The 20822-nt window shown below is 64.2% G+C and overlaps 7 protein-coding genes across 8 annotated transcripts; 3 read left to right on the top strand and 4 right to left on the bottom strand.

Annotated features, from left to right (window-relative positions):
• Nucleotides 1–99: 99 nt before the first annotated feature.
• On the bottom strand, nt 100–6699 carry AMSG_11783 (uncharacterized protein; the record flags this gene model as incomplete). Its single annotated transcript, XM_013904318.1, has 3 exons — nt 100–168; nt 224–1846; nt 1891–6699. 3 exons carry the CDS (start codon nt 6697–6699, stop codon nt 100–102), a joined length of 6501 nt encoding a protein of 2166 aa, XP_013759772.1.
• An 878-nt stretch (nt 6700–7577) lies between these two features.
• AMSG_11782 (uncharacterized protein) lies at nt 7578–8348 on the top strand. The gene has a single exon (XM_013904317.1). It carries the CDS (start codon nt 7915–7917, stop codon nt 8233–8235), a length of 321 nt encoding a protein of 106 aa, XP_013759771.1. The 5' UTR covers nt 7578–7914; the 3' UTR covers nt 8236–8348.
• A 762-nt stretch (nt 8349–9110) lies between these two features.
• On the top strand, nt 9111–10663 carry AMSG_03746 (uncharacterized protein; the record flags this gene model as incomplete). Its single annotated transcript, XM_013904199.1, has 1 exon — nt 9111–10663. The coding sequence occupies one exon, from the start codon at nt 9111–9113 to the stop codon at nt 10203–10205; it is 1095 nt and encodes a 364-aa protein (XP_013759653.1). The 3' UTR covers nt 10206–10663.
• AMSG_03745 (uncharacterized protein) lies at nt 10235–13051 on the bottom strand (the record flags this gene model as incomplete). Its single annotated transcript, XM_013904198.1, has 1 exon — nt 10235–13051. One exon carries the CDS (start codon nt 13049–13051, stop codon nt 10235–10237), a length of 2817 nt encoding a protein of 938 aa, XP_013759652.1.
• A 261-nt stretch (nt 13052–13312) lies between these two features.
• On the top strand, nt 13313–14373 carry AMSG_03744 (Ser/Thr protein phosphatase; the record flags this gene model as incomplete). The annotated part of the gene is made up of 3 exons (XM_013904197.1): nt 13313–13328; nt 13374–14247; nt 14301–14373. The coding sequence occupies 3 exons, from the start codon at nt 13313–13315 to the stop codon at nt 14371–14373; spliced, it is 963 nt and encodes a 320-aa protein (XP_013759651.1).
• A 135-nt stretch (nt 14374–14508) lies between these two features.
• On the bottom strand, nt 14509–17601 carry AMSG_03743 (the record flags this gene model as incomplete). Of its 2 annotated transcripts, XM_013904196.1 has the most annotated exons (3): nt 14533–15258; nt 15355–15390; nt 15520–17601. In XM_013904196.1, the coding sequence occupies 3 exons, from the start codon at nt 17599–17601 to the stop codon at nt 14533–14535; spliced, it is 2844 nt and encodes a 947-aa protein (XP_013759650.1). The 2 variants fall into 2 exon arrangements, with proteins under 2 accessions (XP_013759649.1, XP_013759650.1); XM_013904195.1 differs by having other exon boundaries at nt 14509–17601.
• Nucleotides 17602–18041: 440 nt separating this feature from the next.
• AMSG_03742 (uncharacterized protein) lies at nt 18042–20161 on the bottom strand (the record flags this gene model as incomplete). Its single annotated transcript, XM_013904194.1, has 2 exons — nt 18042–18272; nt 18341–20161. The coding sequence occupies 2 exons, from the start codon at nt 20159–20161 to the stop codon at nt 18042–18044; spliced, it is 2052 nt and encodes a 683-aa protein (XP_013759648.1).
• Nucleotides 20162–20822: the final 661 nt, after the last annotated feature.

The raw sequence follows: 20822 nt of genomic DNA, 5'->3' as shown, positions 1-20822 counted from the left end.
GTTGCGAGTTGGACGGGCCAGGCGCCGAGATAGGCGCCGCAGGTAAAGGACCAACGGGGGAGGACAATGGGGGACTGGAAGGCGGCGGGGTGCCAGGCATTACCGGTGTCTTTGGCCGCTCTTGAGGCTCCTTGGTGATGGGAACGCCCGGCTTTGCAGGAGGAGGCGCTGTTGAAGAGGCACCGGCGCCCGGCGTTGGCGACGCTCGCGGAGCCACGGGCACCATGGATGTCGACGACGCCGGGGCCAACGCAGCGGCGGTGGCAGAGGCCGCTGACGACTGACCGGCGGTAAAGTTGTCTATCATGGCAGTAAGCTCGACCAAAAGCTCGGAGAAGGTCGGGCGAGACTTTGGCTGGTCAGACCAGCACCGCTTCATGAGCGCCACGTAGCCCTTGGGCCACTCGCGCGAGACATTGGGCCTGTGCCCGTTGAGAATCATCTTGACAATCTTGACAGTTGGCGTGCCCTTGAGCTCGATGTACGGAAACTTGGCTGTGACCAACTCCCACAGGACGAGGCCGAACGAGTACACATCGGCTTTGAGCGAGTACCGCTTGCCGGTCAGCACCTCGGGCGCCGTCCAGGCAATCGTTCCGCACTTGGTCATGGTCGAGTGTGAGGACTTGATGCGCGCAAGGCCAAAGTCACAGAGCTTGGCCGTCCACGTCGAGTCGAGCAGTACATTGGGCGTCTTGAGGTCACGGTGCATAATCGGCATGTCCAGTGAGTGCAGGTAGTGCATGCCTTTTGCAATGTCGTGCGCAATCTTCACCCGCCGCGGCCAATCAAACCGCACCGACGGATCCGTCAGCTTGGAGTGAACCGAGCCGTGAGTGCAGAACTCGGTGACGAGGCAGAGGTACGGGAACGTGCACGCGCCAAGGAACGTCACAATGTTGGGGTGGTTCAGCTGTGCTGTGATGATGACTTCGCACTTGAAGTCAAGCAGCAGTGCTTCGGGTAGCTTCTTGCGCAGCAGCCGCTTCATGGCCACCTCTTCACCGCGGTACCTGCAACGGTACAGCTCACCGTAGGTGCCCATCCCGCAACGCTCGACGATCTCGACGTCCTCGTACCGCACCCGGTACATCGACGAGAGCACGTAGCGGTCCTTGACCCGCTCCCACGTCGACTGGCCCTCCATCGAGTCGACATGCGGGTCGGGCTCCATCCCGAATGACTGCCAAACGTACTTGTCCGTTGCAGTGGCAAAGCTCCGACCAGTCGCCTTTTTGAGCATCGTCAGCCGCGCCGCGAGCTGCGGTGGCAGTACCGCCGTCACCGTCTCCGGTTCGTCAAAGCCCGGCAAGAGGCAGAGGCCCAAAGATTGCTCAGCAAACGGCGGCGACGACGGCGAGGCCTTGATGTCACGAAGCGCAGCCTCGGAGACTACAACCTGTCCGCCGACCGCCATGGCCGCCACAAGCGTTGCCTTGCGCACCACGGGCCCCGTGTACACCATGCGGTTGGTTACAGGATTAATCTCCGCCGACGGCACTCCGGTGTGGATGCCAATGGCGAGTCGGAGGCCGCGCATGATGACCACGTCGCTCCCGCCGCCAGCACCAGGCATGGTCACGTCCAGCATCTGCAGCGCTGGCGGCCAGACCCGGTCTTCGTTGTGGAGCTTGAGCATGAGCGAGGTGGCAAAGAGCATGGCTTGGTCAGATGACGAAAAGCTGACCACAAACGCGCCCTCGCGGCTCTCGACCCGGTACCCAGAGAGCTCCTCGAGCATCTCGTCGACAAGCGTGTTGAACATTTCGATCGCGTCGCGTGCCGCCGCCGGCGTCTCGTCCCACAGAGCCGCCATGTCCTTGATGTCGGCAAAGATGAACGAGACCTTGCCGCGCGGGCCGCCGCCGCCGAAAGCCCAGGCTGGCCGACGTCCATGGCCCCGATCTCGTTCTCGCTCGCCGGTCCGTTGGCCGAGAGGAGGCCGTCTTCGGACGCCACGCCCGACGCGTGCTCAGCAGACGTCGCCGTCACGCTCTCCGCCCGGACCGCAAGCGCCTTGAGTTCCGACACAATGGCACCAAAGGTAGGCCGGCTTTCCGGCTCCTGCTGCCACGCCGAGACCATGAGCGACCGCCACACCGTCCGCAGCTTGCTCTCATTAGCCAGGTCAGCCACGTGCGGCCGCAGCTCGCCTGTTGACACCTTGAGCATGACCGCGTTCGGGTTGACGCCGTCGTAGAGCGTCTCGCGTGTGAGCACCTCCCACATGATGATGCCAAACGAGTACACATCCGAGGCTGTCGACGAGCCTAACCCGTTGAGCACTTCGGGTGCTGTCCAGAACGCTGTTCCGATGTCAGCGTCGTCGGCCAGATCATCCTTGATACAGGTGAGTCCAAAGTCGGCGACCTTGACGTTCCAGTCGGTTGTCACTAGCAAATTGAGCGACTTGAGGTCGTTGTGCAGGATAGGCGGTGTGGCCGAGTGCAGAAAGTTGATGCCCGACGCCGCACCGAGAAGCATGCGAACTCGGAGCCCGTACGGGAGCTCAACCTCTGCATCGTGGAGAATACTGAACAGGTTGCCGCGCTCGAGGTACTCGGTGACCATGACCAAGTTTGGCAGCTGTGTGCACGCGCCCATAAAGAGCACTACGTTAGGATGTCGCAAATCACACATCATCTTGGCCTCGCGCCGGAACTCTTCCAGCGTCTCGGCCGAAAAGTCCCGGTTGTGGATGCGCTTGATGGCCACGTCGGTTCCACGCCAGAGCCCGCGCCACACCTCACCGTACGACCCGGTGCCAATCGCCTTGTCAAACGTGATCTCGTCGTAGGTGATCTCGTAACCGACCCGCCCCACCAGCATCGACTCGGGATCAATCTTGGATGCCGACCGCCGCCGCCAGACCGTGAAGCATGCTGCACCGACCAAAACCATAAACACGAGGCCAAGACCGATGCCGATGAGGCCGACCACAAGCATGGAGAGCGAGGAGCTCGCTGAAGGTGTGGCCGCCACAGGGAACGACGACGGCATGCAGAGTGGCAGAAGAACAGAGGTGGCAACCGTCGTGTTGGAGACTACCAGTCGCTCCGGGAGCTCGTCTGCGGCCGCCGCCGACGGTAACGACAGGATTTCCGTCGGGCACGTCCAGCATTCGGCATGCGCTCCATGGACGAGCGAGAACGTTCCAGTCTCACACGTGGTACATTCGCCGGACAAAGTCGACAAGTACATGCCCGGCTCGCAAAAGGCGCACCCGGTCGAGATGGCCGACGCCTGCACCGCACCAGGCGGGCAAGTGTAGCCGACCTGATAGCCGGCGAGCATGTGCGAGGGCGAGTTTGCGCCACGCGGAACAGACCATTCGAGCTCCAGCTCGGAGGCCATGGTAACGAGCTCGAGCACGTGTGCCACTGAGCCGCTCTTAGTCTTGGTCGAGTTGTCGACAGCAAAGACCACTCGCGGCTGCGCCGACGACGCCGGGAGCAAGAGTGCAGCAGGGCCAAAGAGCGCATCGTGCTCGGGAAGCGCCACATCAGATGTTGCCAGCGGTGACGCCAGCTGTAGCGCCGAGAGCGAGCGCGTCGACCGTGCGTCAAAGTAGACGAGGATCTCACCGCCAACCTTGACGGCAAGACTTGCACCTTCTGCAAGCGCCAACTTGGAAATTCGAAGCGTGATGTAGCGGAACTGCGGCACAGTCGGCGGCGAGAGCCGCCAGTGGCACAACGTCGCCTGAGTCTGACCAACCATGGGTGCGTAGGCCGCGTGCAGCGCGTCGAGCGAGACAGCCGCTAGCGCGTCGCGCTCAAAAACATCGAGGATAACAGGCGCGAGCGAAGCGCCCGAGCCGTCAGCAACAATGCCCTGGGCGCCGACAAGAACTGCTTTTGCAATGCACGAGCCAGCCTGGTACGAGGCAAGGAAGCCATTGCGAGAGGTGCCGGCCTCGGCATCGAGCGGATTGACTAGTGGCGGAAGCGTGGGCGGGTCGGCCGAACCCGAGCCAGGCACAAACGAGACGTACGACTGGCCAGACGGAACGTACATCTGGCCCATCGACGCCGCCAGCGACGCAGATGAAAGCCTGCCCAGACCGGCTGCCCACCGCAACTCGTTGAGCGCTGCAAAGCCGCTGTCGGCTAGCAGGACAGCGTTACCGACAAGTGAGCCAAGCTGTGGCGATGAGGCGTCTGACGTTCCGTTGAGAATGAGGATCACATCCGATGAGTCGGAAAGCGCCAGCGCCATGATGTTGATTAGCACCGGCGCCCGGCCTGCTTCGTGGCTGGGGCCATCCACTCGCCACGCGCAGTGCGCTGTCGAGTAGCTGTAGCCTGCGTAGATAGCATGCGATGCGTCGACCGAGAGGTAGCCAGCCGCGGCACTTGGACGGTTAATGTGGCCGGCCGAGTAGAGCGGTAAGCCGCAGCCCCACGACGAGGTGACCGCGAACCCGTTTGATGGCCAAAACTCTGAGGTTTCCAGTTCGACTAGCGCCTTGCCAGTCGTGACGGTAAACTCAAGCGAGGATGTCGTGGCCACAGGGAGCGAGCCGTAGGAGAGCAAAGATGCTGCAGAAATACGCGCCACCGCGAGAGGAACACTCGCTGCGCCACTCACGACGTCATCGGCAGAAATCTGGAGCGAATCCTGCGGGTCCGGCAAGTCCACATAGTCGACGACCAGGCGCTGGGTATATCCATGCGGAGCGAGCAGCGGGGTGGGAAAGCCCCACACACAGCGCATGAGTGGTGCGAGCAAAGATGCGTATGAGAAGAGTTGCGGCGAGGGGCCGACCACAATCTGCGCTCTCGCACTGCTGGCCGCGGCCATCTCCACGCCTGGCAAGCACGTCGAGTCCGCGCTGTACACTATCTCAAAATGAGGGAGCTCCCAACCCGGCGGCGGCGGCGGTGATGAAAATCGCACCACAACCTGTGCACTCGTCAAGCCAGTTGGCGCTTGCACCTCGACCGGGAACGGGAGGCTGGCAGCGCCGAGCACACCGTGGCGCACGAACATGGCCCATTCACTCGAGCTGGAGTTGGCGGCAATCTCGACCGACCGTCCGGCCGAGTAGCCCAGCGCCGTGGCGGTGCTGGCATCAGGTGCGTCGATGCGCGCCACAACGGTGCCATTGGACGCCTCGACAACAAGCGACGCGCCTGACCCCGGCGGCCACGACAGCCGGTGGAGGTAGAGCGAGATAGTGTTGGTGAACGGAAGGTAGAAGACGCACTCTGGGTTGCAGAGCAAGTTGACATTGGCGACAAGGCCCGAGGTTGAGCGCAAGTGCTGGGCAGCCGGCGGCGGCAACACAGGCTCGAGTGTGATGGCAAAGCCGCTCGGCGGTTGGAGCTGCGGCAGCGCGTAGTACTCGAGAACAAAGCCATAATACAGCGAACTGTCGAGGGACGGTGCAGACCCGCCGGGCACATTGGCAGCAACAAACTCGATGGCAAACGACGAAGCCTCGACAACAACAGGAGCGAGCGTAGCTGCTGCCGAGTCTGCGGTGACAGTCTTGAGGAGCTTAAACGGCGTGGTTGCCACGTCGTAGATGCGAATGAGGTCGAGGGTGCCCGGACGGAGACGGAACCAAACAATCGAGACGACAAAAGCGCGAGCGGCGACTGTTGGCCGAACGTACGTCACGCACTCCAACGGTGCGGTGTAGGCCTGGGAAGCATATTGCGAGCGAACAATGCCGCGGCTCTCGGTGAACGTTGCCTCGCCTAGACAAGTGGGCGGGATGGTGCAGTCGCTCGCACAGCCGTCGTTGCCGAGCACGTTCCCGTCGTCGCAGGTCTCTGGTGGCTGGACAATGCCGTTACCGCACACAAGCGGATTGCAGGCTTCACCGGGTGTGTCGCAGGTGTAGCTCGCCTCGAGCGAGCACGCGGCTGAGCAGCCGTCGCCGCCGACGGCGTTGCCGTCGTCGCACAGCTCGGTCGGTGCGTCCACGATCGAGTCGCCACAGACGATCGGGCGGCAACTAGAGTGGTTGCAGGCGTACCCGTGCTCGAGCTTGCAGGCTGACGAGCAACCGTCGCCGCTCATAGTGTTCCCGTCGTCACACTCTTCGACGTCGGGGACCCAGGTTCCGTCGCCACAAGGGACCGGCGTGCAGAGCGTAGGCGCGGCCGGATCTTGGTTGGAGCACGAAAAGCCCGGCTCAAGCGAGCATGTCGAGGAGCAGCCATCACCATCGGAGGTGTTGCCGTCGTCGCACGCTTCCGAGTCTGAGAACCACTCGCCGTCGCCGCAGCTGGCGGGCGAGGTCGAGAGGATGAGTGTGGCGTTGTAGAGGAAGCCGTGGTAGGCCGAGATTCGAGTATCCTCGCACTTGAGACGCCAAGTACCAGCAGCAAGCGAGCCGCGGAGCGACGAGAGCGCCGACGTCGGCTTGCGGCGGACGCCATCGCGGAAGACAGCCTGCGCCTGCTGGAGGACAAAGACCGAGGCGCCGTCGTCAAAGTGGACGTCCCAGCGGAGGGGCGGGAGGTCGATGCCGATAAGCAAGGCGACGGATGTGCCGATGGGCGCAACAAGACTGCACGACTGCAGATCTACGAGCTGAGTGTGCATGAACTGGACGCGGACTTCAACGTAGGTGACCGAGCCGGCGACGGTGGGTGGGACCACGATCGGCAGCTCGGCCTCAGCCACGATGGCCACCGGCCCACCGTGGTAGGAGACCACATACTTGCCGGTGCAACAGCTAGGCATGGTTGTCAAGAGCAGGACCAGCGCAAAGAGCACTACCACACAGTGCGTCTGTCGACTCACCTTCCACCGCTGGCATTGGGTATCGTCTCCAGACCACCAGGCGGGAGTGACGCCGTTTGGCTCGTCCTGTTCCATGGCGCCCATGGCAGGGCTGGCCGGTCTGGACCTGCACTCAGGACCCATACCGAGACGACCAGGGGTGGTGGGGGTTGTATGATGAGATGGTGGGTGGAAGGGGAGGGTGAGAGAGGCGGTGGGTGAGAGGGGCGATGGTTGGGAGGGGTGCGGGTGGGCGTTGGTGGTGCGGCGGCTTGGGCTGTTATTGATGGTTGTCGCGGTCAAAGCCGGCGAAAGTGCGGACAGTCTTTGTCGGGCAGCGACACGCATGGCTGGCCGGCAGGCGCAGTTCAACTGCACGCGGCCGAGGCTGCGAGCTCGTCAAGGCGCTGGCGGGCGAGGACATCGGCGAGAACGTAGTCTGCGCGCTTGCAGTCTTCGACGTAGAGGGCGAGCTGTGCACGGCGGTACTTTTTGCGCTCGGCTTCTGCCGCCTCCTTGACCATGCCCAGGCGATCAAAGAGCTTCTCGTTCTTGTCCTTGAGCTTCTCGTACTTCTTGGTTGTCTTTGAAGCAGTCTTTTCAGCCTTCTTGAGAAGGGCCTTGGAGGCCGCGAGCTGCTCATCGGCCTTTGCAAGGCGTGACTTTGCGGTGAAGAGCTGCATCTTGAGGGTGGCCTTGGATGCGAGGTGCTTTTCGGCGCGATTGCGGTAAGCGGCGAGCTCGGCCATGACGGCGTCGCGGCGCTGGTGCGAAGCCTCGAGGGCGGACCGGAGCTCCGAATTAGCTGACGCCAGGTCGGCCATCTCGCGCTCAGACGAGGTCATGTGCTCGCGAGCGGCGGCGAGCTGCTTCTGCAGGTCAGCTTCGGCGGCGGCCTCAGCGAGGAGACGGTCGGTGAGGGCCTGCAGCTCGTCCTGCATGGCGGAGACCGAGTCATCGTTGCTCGCCGCACCGCGAGGCGACTGAGCGGATGACGTGCCTGTGTATTGGTCGTCAAGTACCGAGTGCTGGTGGGCGTCGGTGAGGTCGGCGACCTTGGCCTCGGAGGCCTCGAGGAGGGCGCGGGCTTTGGCGGCGGCAGCGTGCGCGTCCTCAACCTCGGCCTCGAGGACAGCAACGCGGCGCTGGAGCGCGTCGCGCTCGCGAGCGGCTCGGATGGCGGAGCCCATCGAAGCGCCAGACATAGTGCGGCCAGACATAGTCCGCGAGGCCTTGCGGGCTGCGAGCTTGGCGGCAAGCGAGCGTGGCGGGTGGCGGGCTGCGGCGGCTGCGGCGGCTGCCGGCGGCGATGGGCTCGACGCCGAGGCTTCGCACAGGTTGCGAAAGTATGCCACGTATGTCATGATGGCAAATGGGTCCGGATCAGTCAGCGTCGGGTGCGGTGCGAGGACCTGCGGAATGGAGAGGGCGGCCTCTGCACGGTCAAAGACTGCAGCGAGCTGGGCGACAATGTCCGGCGACGCCGGCGACGAGTAGAGCTGCAGTGAGATGTCTGCAGCGAGCGCCGGATCGCGGGCGGCAGTCGCCTCAAGCAGCAGGGCAAGAAGGCGGCCGTTCTGGAAGCAAGAGCTAAAGTTGGAGGCCTTCTCGGGTGCCTCGCCCTGCGAGGCCATGTGTGCGGCGGTGGCGGAGACCCACTTGAGCAGACGCGAGGTGACGGCCTTGATGGCGGTGGCCCGTGAGGCGGAAAAGTCAGCATCCATGCCAGCGCCCACGTGGAACTTGGCCACCACAAGCCAGAGCAGCGAGAGCAGGCTCTTGGTCTCGGCCTCGGCCAGCATAGCCGCGTCGAGGCCGTGGTCGAGCCCCGCCCGCGAGAGCGCCTCCAGGGCCAGTGTCAGATTCTCGTCAGCAGCTTGCGGCTCCAGCGGCGGCGGGTGAAACCGGACGCCTTTGGCCACGCCCAGAGCCTCCACCAGGCCTGGAAGAACGAGGCCGTCCGCGAGCTGGGCGACCCGGGCCACCTCGCCGACCTCGGGGTGTGTGGCACCAAGGACATCGTTCATCCAGATGACGAACGCCTCCTCGCGCATGCTGAGGTACCGTGCCATGCTGTGTGTGGAGGAGGGAGGGAGGAGTGTGTGAAGTGTGGTGTGTGTGGTGTGCTTGAGTGGTAGACAGTGGAGTGGGTAGGGGCGTGTGTGTGGGGTGGGGGGGGGGGGGGTGGGGCCTGCCCGTCTGACATGTTGGTTGGTTCATTCAGTTGGTTGGGTGGCCCATGCCGTTGTTCCTTTCATCGCGGGTTGGTGGTGGTGGGTCAGTCAGGCGACACGGTGAGTCTGGGGGTTCCTCCTCTTACCTCTGCCCTTGCGCCTGCCATACCATACCCCACTCCTCTACCTTTGCGCATCATGGCCGACAACACTCAATCATCGTACAGGTGGGATCCGGAGCTGGTCGAGACCGGCGGGCGGCACGTGGCCATCGCCCTCGACGCCTCGCCCCACTCGCGGACGGCGCTCTCGTCGGCGCTGGTGGTCCTCCGCAAGGACGCGGACAGGCTGACGCTCATCATGGTGCTGCACCACAAGCACGGGCTTGTTGCCAAGGCTCTACAGGCCACAGGCCTTGCCCATGACAACGTTCATCCGCTCGCCGACGAGCAGGACTACGCTGACTTCCTGGTGGCCTTCAAGGACGCGGCGGGCATCGGCCGTCCCTATCCCACCGCCAACCTCACGGGCGACGAGGCCGATGACGCGGTCTTTGCCGGAGAAGCGCTCGATGCTGCTGTCGATTCGGGCTTTGACGCTGTGCTCGACGTCATCATCTCGTCCAAGCCCAAGAATGCTCTGCTCGACTACGCCGAGCGGAGCCGCGCCAACGCTGCCCGCTGTCCCGGCGGCGACGAATGCGTCCGTCCCGGCTTTGTCCACGATCCCATCGATCTGCTGGTGCTCGGCTCGCGCGGCCGGTCCGGAATCTCATCGTGGCTCCTCGGCTCGGTCTCGGCCTCCCTCGCCAAGTTGGCGCCGCTCCCCACCATGATCGCCAAGGCGCCGCTGCCGTACGACGTCGCCTGCAACGACGGGCCAGCCAAGTGGATGGTGGCCATGGACATGCGGCCGGAGGGCTTCCCGTCCTCGCTCCGCGCAGTCGCCTCGCTCGTTCCAATCATCCGACCTGACGACACCCTCATTCTCCTCTCGGTCCTCTCGGTCGAGGAAGCTGTCGGTGTCTCGGACGACCAGTACGAAAAGCGCCCGGCCAAAGCCTTGTTCAATTCGCTACCGGCCGTGCTCGCCGACTACGGCATCACCGCTCGGACAGAATTCCAGGTCGGGCACCCGGGGTCGCAAATCTGTGCCGTCGCTGACGCCGAAGGCATCGACGTGCTTGCTCTCGGATGCCGCGACTCGACGGCAGATGGCATGTTTGCCCTCGGCTCGGTCTCGCAGCACGTGGTAACCCACGCTGAGGTTCCGGTCGTCTGGATTTCCAAGTGAGAAGGGCAGCGATTGTTAGGGTTGTGGCTTTATCCGCGGCCAGGCTCGCCGCCGGGTCGGGTGTGTGGCCGGAGATGCGCGCCAAAGACCTCACGCAGCTGCTCGGCCGCCGCGCTGATGATGGAATCGCCTTCTCCGGCAACCTCGCTGGCGCGCCCAACAGCAAGGCCAGCTACGTCACACATGCTCGGCAGCGGGTATCGTTCCGCAAGTGCAGCCATGACCAGGATGCCAAACCGGACGTGCTCTGTCGACGGCGCCATCAGCAACTCGGGCATAAACGACGATGCCACATGCATTGACGGCACGCCGGCCACAAGCAACGGAATGAGCTCAGGACTGTACATCTGAAAGTGCACGAGTTTGCAGAGCAGGACGTTGGCAATGAACTTCTCGTGCACAAACTGGCAGAGAACTGCCATCGCTTCCTCGGCACCCTCGCGCGCGGCCACGCCAACAGCCTCGATGGCCATCAGCACCACTGCGCACTCTTGGCCCATCAGCAACGTCGACGTCTCTTCCCGAGTCCCGGCCTTGGTCCGCAACACAGACGAGGTCGCCGCCGCAAGGCCCATATGCAGGCCATGAAGCACAAGCTCGACCAGAGGCGCAACGGTAAATGCCTCGTCTGGCAGGCGCAGAAAGAGCAGCGGGTCGTGCGCCAGCTGCGCCGGCGTCAGCGTCGGCGCCTCCTGCAGATGCGCCACAATCTCGCACACCACCTGCCAAGCTGTCTCTTGCATCGCACCCCAGAGCAGCCAATACAGCGCGGCTGACGCAGTGCTGCTGAGGGCGCCGGCCACCTCGCGCCCCACCACATGCTTCACCACCGCGCTCCGGAGCTTGTTGCCTCCCGCTCCGCGCATCCGCCACATCCATACCGCTCCGCGCTCCAGCGCCGTGGCCAGCAGCGGCCCGTCACCGTCGCGGACAGCGCTCTCCACCTCGGCCGCCAACTCGGCACCCGTTGCAGCCATCGCTTCTCGCTGCCGCCGAAAGAGCGAGATGGGCGGCATGTGCGCTGCCGGCAGTGCCGTTGTGCCCATCGCCACCAGCTGGACTACCGTAAACGCGTGCGGCGCAAGTCCGAGCATCATCTTGGCCATTGCCGGCTCAACCAGCGCGAGGCCCGAAGCATCCTTGCTCCCAAGCGGTGCCCGCTCCGACGCCATTTGCACCCACAGCGCCTGCAAAGGCAGCGCCTCTACAAACTCATCGGGGTACTTGCACGCCGCGATCGTGCTCGAACTTGCGGTCAGCGCTCGGTAGTTGACACTCAACACGTAAAAGATGAGCAGAACAGCCGAAGCCGACAGCGGCCGCGCCAGGGCGCCGGTCTTGGCCTCGAGCGCTTTGCTAAGAGCGTCGAGCTCAAACAGCGCCATCGACCAAGGAAGCGATGGATCCGAAGACGCCACAAGTCCCGCGACCAGCGCAGGCAGCAGCGGATGCAGCGGATAGTCGGCTGCAGCCACCGCATCCCACACCCAAGCCGAAACATCAACTTGATGCCGGGTGAGGACCGACGACTTGCACAGGTGGTACATCGACTCGAGGGCCGTCGAGTGCGACGCCGCACTCGCCGTCAGCGGTGACGGGACCACAAGCTGCGGCGCAGACCGCGCCACTTCGCGCTCGTCGAACAGCTGCACAGAGGTGAAGAGCTTGGCCATCGCCGAGAGCGACTCGTTGTGGAGTGCGACCCGCATACCAAGCAGCCGCCGCACCGTGTCGGCCACCGCCACGTGCGCACCAGTGTGAAAGTGGATCGAAATGAGAAGGAGTAGGTTCGTCGCCTCGGAGCTCGTTCGCAGCGCCCGCAGCGCCTCCCACACTGTATCGTTGCCGACAGCGGCGGTGAGGCTCGGTACCACGAGCAGGAAGCAGAGCCCGATGCGGCAGACCAAGCCCGAGCGCCCAGCATGCGCGGTGATGAGCTGAAGCGCCCGCACAAGCACGTCATCTCCGACGCTGGCCTTGGCCACGCCCAGAATCGCCGCAATCAGCTTGAGCGCGGCCGCAACATGCGCTGGGCCGGCACTGGCCGGAGTAACCGACACCAGCGCGTCCACCACCGCGTCAAGGCCGCCATCCCTTGCCAGCTTGGCCACACACTCCGGCAAAGCGAGCGCAGCCTCGACAACCGCTGGCAGCTCGGCGCGAGCGTGGGCCAGTGTCAACTCCAGGGCCGCAGCAATGGCCCGCGGACCCGTTGGATGGGCGAGGAGGCCAGCGCGGACCGCTTGCAGCGCATCGGGCCGAAGACGGACCAGCAGCGCCACCAGACTCGGCTCTGGATTGTCACAGGCGACGATGGCGCGGAGCGCGACCGGGAAGAGAAACGGTGCATTGGCGAGGAGGGCAGCCATGCGCGCCACCACTGGCCCGGGCTCGGCAGTGGCGGCCGCAGCAGCAGCGAGGTGGGAAAAGACCCGTTCGGGCTCGGCGACGCCGGTCAAGAGACCGACCGCCAGTGCGGCAGTGACCCGCGGCGCCGCCGCTGTGTCGGCCAGCAACGCCGGCGGCAGGTCAGCGGCGACAGCGAGCTGGCTGGGAGGCGCGGCGGCGGCAAAGCCAGCCGGATCCTTGGGCGGGACCGGACGCGGCGCATCGGCCTGCCAGGCCAGCCCGGCGTCGAGCAGGGCAAGGATCGCTGGTGCCTGGAAGTGCGCGTCGAGATAGCCGGCAATCTTGTCCGCGGCGGCCGACGCCTCGGCCTCCCGCTCCACCACGTCGCTGTCTGGCTCCGGCAGTGCGTAGGCAAGCATGGCCAGGCTGGGGAGCAGGACCGCACCATGCGGCGGCGGTGGAGCTGCGTCGACCACTCTGGCCACTGCCGACGCCATGCCACTGGTGTGTGCCTGGGCAAGTGCTGCAAACGCGTCCTCAGCCGCTTGCTGGCTCATAGGGTGGGGGTCGGGCGGGTGGAGTGGTGGGCAGTGGCGGTCGATGCTGTCAGCGATGGCTGGGCGAATTCCTTCTTTCCTTCGCGGGTCTTCGACGCCTACCACCATCAAAAACTGGCTCGGCGGCAAGGGCAATGAAGGCGATCGTGAACAGGCAGACCAGGTTCCAGGGTGTGTGGTGGAGCGATGGATGACACACTGATGGTGAATAGTGTGAGTGCAGGGAGCGGGTCGGACCATGTGACGATCGTGCATCTGTCAGATTTGCACGGGCGGCATCGCGAGACGACGGCTGCTCTGCCACCGGGCGATGTGCTGGTGGTCTCGGGGGACTTTATCGATCGCCACGCGCCGCGTAAAGAGCGCAAAGCACTCGCCCGCGACTTTAACGCCTGGCTCGGCGAGCTAGCGCTCGAGTATGAGGCCAGGATTGTTGTGCTCGGCAACCATGACATCGCGTTCAAAGGGATGAGCGCGGACGAGATAGGCCAAGCGCTGGACAACGCGACCCACTACCTGCAGGACTCGGACACCATCGTGGCTCCCTTTGGGCTGCGGGTCTGGGGATCGCCGTGGACAAGTGCGTCGCGAAGCCACATGTTTGGCGAGCCGGACGCTGCAGCGAGGGCCTCGCGATGGCAAACCTGTCCCGAAGACGTCGACGTCATCGTCACACACATGCCTCCGGCAGGCATCCTCGATCTGGCGTCGAATGGACGGAGCGGGAGCGACTACGAGTGTCGTGTATGCGGAAAAGTCCATCCAGCGTGGCGACGCCACTGGGGAGATGCCGCCCTTCGCGAGCGGGTTCTTGCCTCGTCTGCCCGGCTCCATCTTTTCGGCCACGTTCACCAGTACGGCGCGCACAGTGAGGTCCGAGATGGCACCACCTTTGTCAACGCAGCGTTTGACATGATTCCGCATGCTGCCGTGATAGAGCTGGCATACACGGCCCGGGTGCAAGAGACCATCGATGGATTTTCCCTCGTCGCGTCGCAGTTTGCACCTTGGATGCATCTTGAGCACGCCAGCTCCGGACTCGTCGTAGATGTCGACTACGGGCAGACCGATGACGGGGCACGTGTCGTGCTCTATCGGAAGCGGCGGGCACGGAAGCGGCATTGGGCCAACCAGCTGTGGCAGAAAAGAGATGACGGTACTCTGGTTTCCGCCCTTGGTGATGATCTAGTACTGGGGCGATCGATCCGCCCGGGCTCGTCGTCGATCGCGCTGCGGTGGGCTTCTGCAGCGACACCGAATGACATCGTGCGCGCAGACGAGAGCGGCGGACGGCTAGCGCTGACTGTCGCCGACACAAAAGTCACATTACGCCGGTCGCGCTCCAGTCGCTGGCCACGTCTTTGTGCTGCTGACGCCGACTCCGGGGTTGCAAGAGTACACATTTAACGCGACACGATACCTCACTGTAGATCGGCGAGACGCTTGACCAGGTCAGCCTTGCGGCCGGCGGTCGAGAGGCCACGGGATGAGAGCTCAGCACGAAGCTCAACAACCTTCCACTTGGCGTAGTTAATCGGCTGGGCCTGAGCGTCATCAGCATCGATGGCCTGGTCGGCAACCTTGATCGCGTCAGTGGTGGAGGCGTCGCCGGCGGTCTGGAGGCGGGCCACCAGCTCGGCCTTCCGCCCCGTAGTGTCGAGGCCGCGGGTGGAGAGCTCGGTGCGGAGCTGAGCAACCTTCCATTTGGAGTAGTCGACGGTCTGGGCCTCTGACTCGGGAGTCGGCTCGGTCTCCTCAGCAGCTGCCGACGAGCACACGGGGGCTGAGGCATTGGCCTCGAGACGAGCGACGAGCTCAGCCTTGCGGCCGGTAGTGGCGAGGCCACGGGCCGAGAGCTCGGCACGCAGCTCAGCGACCTTCCACTTGGAGTAGTTGATGGCCTCGATCTTGGGCTCTGCCTCGATCTTGGGCTCTGCCTCGACCTCAGCCTCGGCCTCGACTGCGGCAGCAGCGCTGTCGGCGGCATCGGTAGGGGCAGACTCGAGGCGGGCGATAAGCTCAGCCTTGCGGCCAGTAGTGGCGAGGCCGCGGGAAGAGAGCTCGGCACGAAGCTCGACGACCTTCCACTTGGAGTAGTTAATGACCTCGACCTCTTGCTCGACCTCAGCCTCGACCTCGGACTCGACCTCGGACTCGACCTCGACCTCAGCCTCGACCTCGGACTCGACCTCGACCTCAACCTCGGACTCGACCTCGGACTCGACCTCGACCTCAGCCTTGACCTCGGACTCGACCTCGACCTCAACCTCGGCCTCGACCTCAGCCTCGACCTCGACCTCAGCCTCAACCTCGGACTCGGCCTCGACCTCATCAGCCTCGACTTCGGACTCGACCTCGACCTCAGCCTCGGCCTCGACCTCAGCCTCGACCTCGGACTCGACCTCGACCTCAGCCTCGACCTCGGACTCGACCTCAGCCTTGACCTCAGCCACAACCTTAGCCGCAACCTTGACAGCGGCAGGCGCAGCCTTCGGCACATACTCCTTTGGCTGAGCGTGCTTGATGGGCTTGCGGACGGCAGACCTCTTCTTCTTCTTCGACTTGCTGGTCTTCTTGTGCTGGGAGGAGTTCTCCTCGATCGGCTTGCTCACTGCCGCTCGCGGCTCGGCTGCCTTGGCCTTGATTGCCTTCTTCATCGGCGTCGCCATGATCGGAGCCGTGTTGATGGTCGGAATGCGCGACTCGCTAGCCTTGGCCTTGATTGCCTTCTTCATCGGCGTCGCCATGATCGGAGCCGTGTTGATGGTCGGAATGCGCGACTCGCTAGCCTTGGCCTTGATTGCCTTCTTCATCGGCGTCGCCATGATCGGAGCCGTGTTGATGGTCGGAATGCGCGACTCGCTAGCCTTGGCCTTGATTGCCTTCTTCATCGGCGTCGCCATGACCGGAGCCGTGTTGATGGTCGGAATGCGCGACTCGCTAGCCTTGGCCTTGATTGCCTTCTTCATCGGCGTCGCCATGACCGGAGCCGTGTTGATGGTCGGAATGCGCGACTCGCTAGCCTTGGCCTTGATTGCCTTCTTCATCGGCGTCGCCATCGTCGGAGCATCAGTAACAGGCACAACCTCACGCTCGGCGGCACCGCGCTTGCGGATTGCCTTCTTCATCGGCGTTGCCATGGTCTTGGGCGTAGGGATGCGCGACGCATTGGCCTTGGCCTTGATCGCCTTCTTCATCGGCGTCGCCATGACCGGCGCGTCAGCCACTGGCACAACCTCGCGCTTGGCAGCACCGCGCTTGCGGATCGCCTTCTTCATCGGCGTCGCCATGACCGGTGCGTCAGCCACCGGCACAACCTCGCGCTTGGCAGCACCGCGCTTGCGGATCGCCTTCTTCATCGGCGTCGCCATGACCGGCGCGTCAGCCACTGGCACAACCTCGCGCTTGGCAGCACCGCGCTTGCGGATCGCCTTCTTCATCGGCGTCGCCATGACCGGTGCGTCAGCCACCGGCACAACCTCGCGCTTGGCAGCACCGCGCTTGCGGATCGCCTTCTTCATCGGCGTCGCCATGACCGGCGCGTCAGCCACCGGCACAACCTCGCGCTTGGCAGCACCGCGCTTGCGGATCGCCTTCTTCATCGGCGTCGCCATGACCGGCGCGTCAGCCACCGGCACAACCTCGCGCTTGGCAGCACCGCGCTTGCGGATCGCCTTCTTCATCGGCGTCGCCATAACTGGTGCGTCCGAGACATAGACAACGTCAAGCTTGGTGGCACCGCGCTTGGCAATGTCCTCCTTGAGCGGAGTGTTGAGAACCTGCATGAGCTTGCGCGGTGCAATAATAGACAGCTCCTCGTCCTCAAACATGCCGAGCTCAGTGTCTGTTGCGTCGGACGCAAACGAGGCGTCGGCGTCGGCGTCTGAGAACTCGGCAAAGGTGCGCTGACGGGCCTGAGCTTCCTGGAAAAGCGCCCGCTTGAGCGGCGTGGCCATCTTATTGGCCTTGTCCTGGAACACCGGGTTCGGGCGCGAGCCGCGAGCGGCAATCTCGCGCCGCAGCGGCGTCTGCATCGCCCTCAACTGCTGAGACTTGGCCTGGGTCGTTGGCGAGGCCTCAGACTCGGTCCACTGGAACGCAGGCACCGGCTGGACAGCCTTGACAACAGACGAAGGTGCTGGCGCCGCCGTGGGCGCCGGCTCTGGCGTGGCCTCGGCCTTCTTGCTCACCGCGATGCCCTCGGGCGCCTCGTAGCGAAAGTACCGCGGCCCGACAGCAAACATCATGCCGGACTCGAGAATCATGTGTGTCTCGACCGCCTCAGAGTCGACATACGTTGCATTGGTTGACGACAGGTTCGTCAGCACGCACTTGCCGTTCTCGTCGATGGCGAGCTGGCAGTGCTGCCGTGAGACGTCCGACTTTTGCACCCGGACGTCGCACTCGGGTGCCCGGCCGAAAGTGCACGTCCCATGCAGCGGAACACGCATCCGGTCGGCTCCGCTCTTGTCAATAACTACGATGGACATAGCTAGGTAGGTCGTAGACGGTGTTGGTGTGGTGAGTGGTAGTGGTGGTTTGAGGATACAGGCTGTGTTCGTGCCAGTGCCCGGAAGCCCGCCACATGAAAATTTCAAGTTTTGTGAGTTTGATTCGTATCGCGCGCCATCTCTCCACACACCCTCCACAGGCCACCCGGTTCCTCTGCGGCCACTGCAACCACAAATCATGTCCTTTGTAGCATGTAGCACGAGGTATACACCTTGCACACACGTCCAGTCCATGTTTTCTCGCTTTGCTGGGCCCATGCCGTCAGGACACGGCTTGTTTAGCCTGCTCAATGTACATACTGGTTGGAGAGACGAGAGTTGCCCGCCACCCGCAACACGCCGCCGACCGCCAAACGCCGAAACGGGTGCAGCCCGAGTCAGTTGGTGGTAGTCGCAAAGTTGAATGCCAATGCCGAGCTTCACCCCTCGAGTGCGGGGTAGCCGTACTTGGCGAGGTAGCGACGGTACATGTAGGCGGCGCCGCCGACGATGGGGACAAGGATGGCGCCGGCGGTGATGGCGGCGACGACCCAGGGAGAGAGCTCCTTGGAGCGCGCCGGGATGGGGAGGGCGGCCGAGCACGAGGCAAAGAGCCAGTCGCGCGGGCAGGTGTTAGGCGCGATGGGCGACGACTTGTGGCCGGAGTAGCACTTTTGTCGGCATCGCACCAGCCGCACGAGTTGCGCGCGATGCACGAGGAGCACTCGGTGTGCGCAACGCAGTTGTCAAACGGCGACGAGCAGACCGACGGCGCATGGGTCCAGTCGTCGGGCGGACACACGCCCTGGTCCGGCCCGTCAAACTTGCCGGCCATGCATGCACCACCGGCTGCCGAGCACCATCCGCAATCAGCGTTGAGCACGCACGAGCCGCAGTCGAGATAGCGGGCACACGACGAGACACACGACTTGTGGCCATACGACCAGCCGAGCGAGCACGTCGTGTCGAGCGGGCCTTGCCCGGTCCCGCGCACGCACGTCGCCGTCGAGCCGGACGAGCCCTTGGACTCGCACCACCCGCACGACGAGTTGGCGGTGCAAGCCGAGCACACAAGGTTCGTCTCGCACTCGGGCTCGCAGTTGGATGGCTGCCACTCGTAGCACTGAGACTTGGAATCGACACCGGTGCAAAAGCCGCCAATGTGCAGCGGGTTCTTGCACCACCCGCATTCAGGCACCTGCACACAGTCGCCACAGTTGCCCACCAGTGGGCACTCGGACTGACAGTCGCCGAAAGACCACGATGAGCAGCCCGGGGAGTTGAACGGGCCGTTGGCGTCGCCTTCGCGACAAAACTCGCCGCACCATCCACACGACGCATCAGTCGTGCACGTCTGACACGTGTTGTGCTCGCTATCACCGCACGCTGGACACGTCTCACTGCTGTGCGAGCCGTACCAACGCGCGCACTGCCGGCCGTCGGCCGGCGCAGAGTCGGACGTATCGGCCTGGACGCAGAGCGAGACCGGCGTGAGCGAGCCCGGGAACGCCTGCGTCCCAGCGCACCACCCACATCCCGCCTCGGTGTCGGCCCGACACGACGTGCAGTCGCCGTGCTGCCCGCACGTCCCGTCACATGTTCCGTACGACCATCCTGCCTTGCACTGCGCGGTGGACGAGCACGGCCCAGCGTCAGAGCCCGAGAGGCATGACGCCGTCTCGGGGCACCACCCGCAGCCCTGAGTCGCCACGCACTGTGCGCAAGATGTGCCCGAGAGCGCCGAACAGCTGGTGGCCGGGCAAAAGTCACGGACGCATCGGCACGCTGTCCCGTTGAACTCGGGCCCAAAGCGGCAGATGCCCTCGTCGGCACACCAGCGGCAGCCGGCCTCAGTCGCCATCGCCGTGCACGCGGTGCACGTCTCGAGTGACGCACAGTCGGCCGCGCACGTCTCGTAGTTCCATTCCGGCGCCGGGCAGACCTGCGGCCCGCCGCACGCACCGCCGGCCTCTCCCGGCACACACGCCTCAGACTCGGAGCACCATCCACAGCTTGCGTCTCCGATGCACTCGGAGCAGCTCTCGTAGCTTCCACAGTCGGGACAGGTCGAGACCAGGCACGCAGGACACGAGGTAAACTGCGCCGGGGCGAGGCACGCCTCGGTCGCCTCGCACCACTCGCAGCCCGAGTCCGCGTAGTGGGCGGTACACTCTGCACAGCTTGCTGAGAACAGAGTGCAGTTGACGGCGCACTTGCCATACTGCCAGTTCTTGGCCAGTGGCGCCGGACATGCGCCCTTGTCGCACGGCTCGTGCTGGTCAAACGCAGGCAGGCACCCGCCCTTGCCACCGTTTGCCGACGCACACCATCCGCACGCAGGATCGTCGGTGCAATCGGCACACCCAGTCTTGGCCTCACACACTCCGCACGACTCACGCGCACACCGGCACTTGTGGGCGTCGTCACCGCCCACGCACACCTCCTCGGTGAGGCAGTACGCACAGCCGTCGCCCGGCGCAGCCGTGCACTCGGCGCAGCCCTCAAAGAGCGGACAGTTGTTCGAGCAGTTGGCAAAGTTCCACTCGGACTGCGCACACATGCCGTTTTGACACGGCCCCGAGGCCGTGCCCTGCATACACGCCCTCGACTGCGAGCACCACCCGCACCCGCTGTCCGCTGCGCACGTCCGGCAGTCGAGGTGCGCCTCACATCCGCCTGCGTTGCATGCTGGTGACACACACGCCTCGTCACACGCGTGCGGGTGTGCCGTCACGTTGTAGCAATGCGGCACACCCCCAGCAGCACACCAGAGACACTCCTTGCTCCCTGCTGAGCACGTCGGACATGTCTTGTGGCTCTCACATGGTGTGCTTCCCGCCACGCACGTGACAACGTCCGCCACGACCACCGCCATGACGACAGCCACGGCCATGGCCACGCCCAACCTGTCTAGGCCCATACGCAAGCTTGACACGATCTTGTCTGGTATCTACCTGCGCTGCGGTCCAGTCCAACCTGCCTCCCGTTTGTCTCGTCCGTAAGCCGTGTGTTGTTGCCTATGCCCGCTCGTGTGAGCGACAACTCGCTTGCGCCTAGCTTGCCAGCCGGCCGCCCACCCTAAACCCTTGCCCACTTCACGACCTTTTTTTGCCCCCCCCCCTCCCCCCCACTCGAACGCCGAACACACGGTAAGACTGCAACGCTACCCTCACCTGACTTGTACACTCAGCGGGACAGGCCTTCCCCCCAATAGGTTCGAG

Source organism: Thecamonas trahens (assembly GCF_000142905.1).
Source record: "Thecamonas trahens ATCC 50062 unplaced genomic scaffold supercont1.14, whole genome shotgun sequence".
Lineage (NCBI taxonomy): Eukaryota > Apusomonadida > Apusomonadidae > Thecamonas > Thecamonas trahens.
The sequence above is the reverse complement of the archived record's forward strand: the minus strand, read 5'-3'. Positions and strand labels throughout refer to the sequence as shown.

What these genes read in the sequence shown, in the direction of transcription:
- AMSG_11782 (XM_013904317.1), top strand. Translation starts at nt 7,915, where the DNA reads ATGGCGGAGCCCATCGAAGCGCCAGACATAGTGCGGCCAGACATAGTC.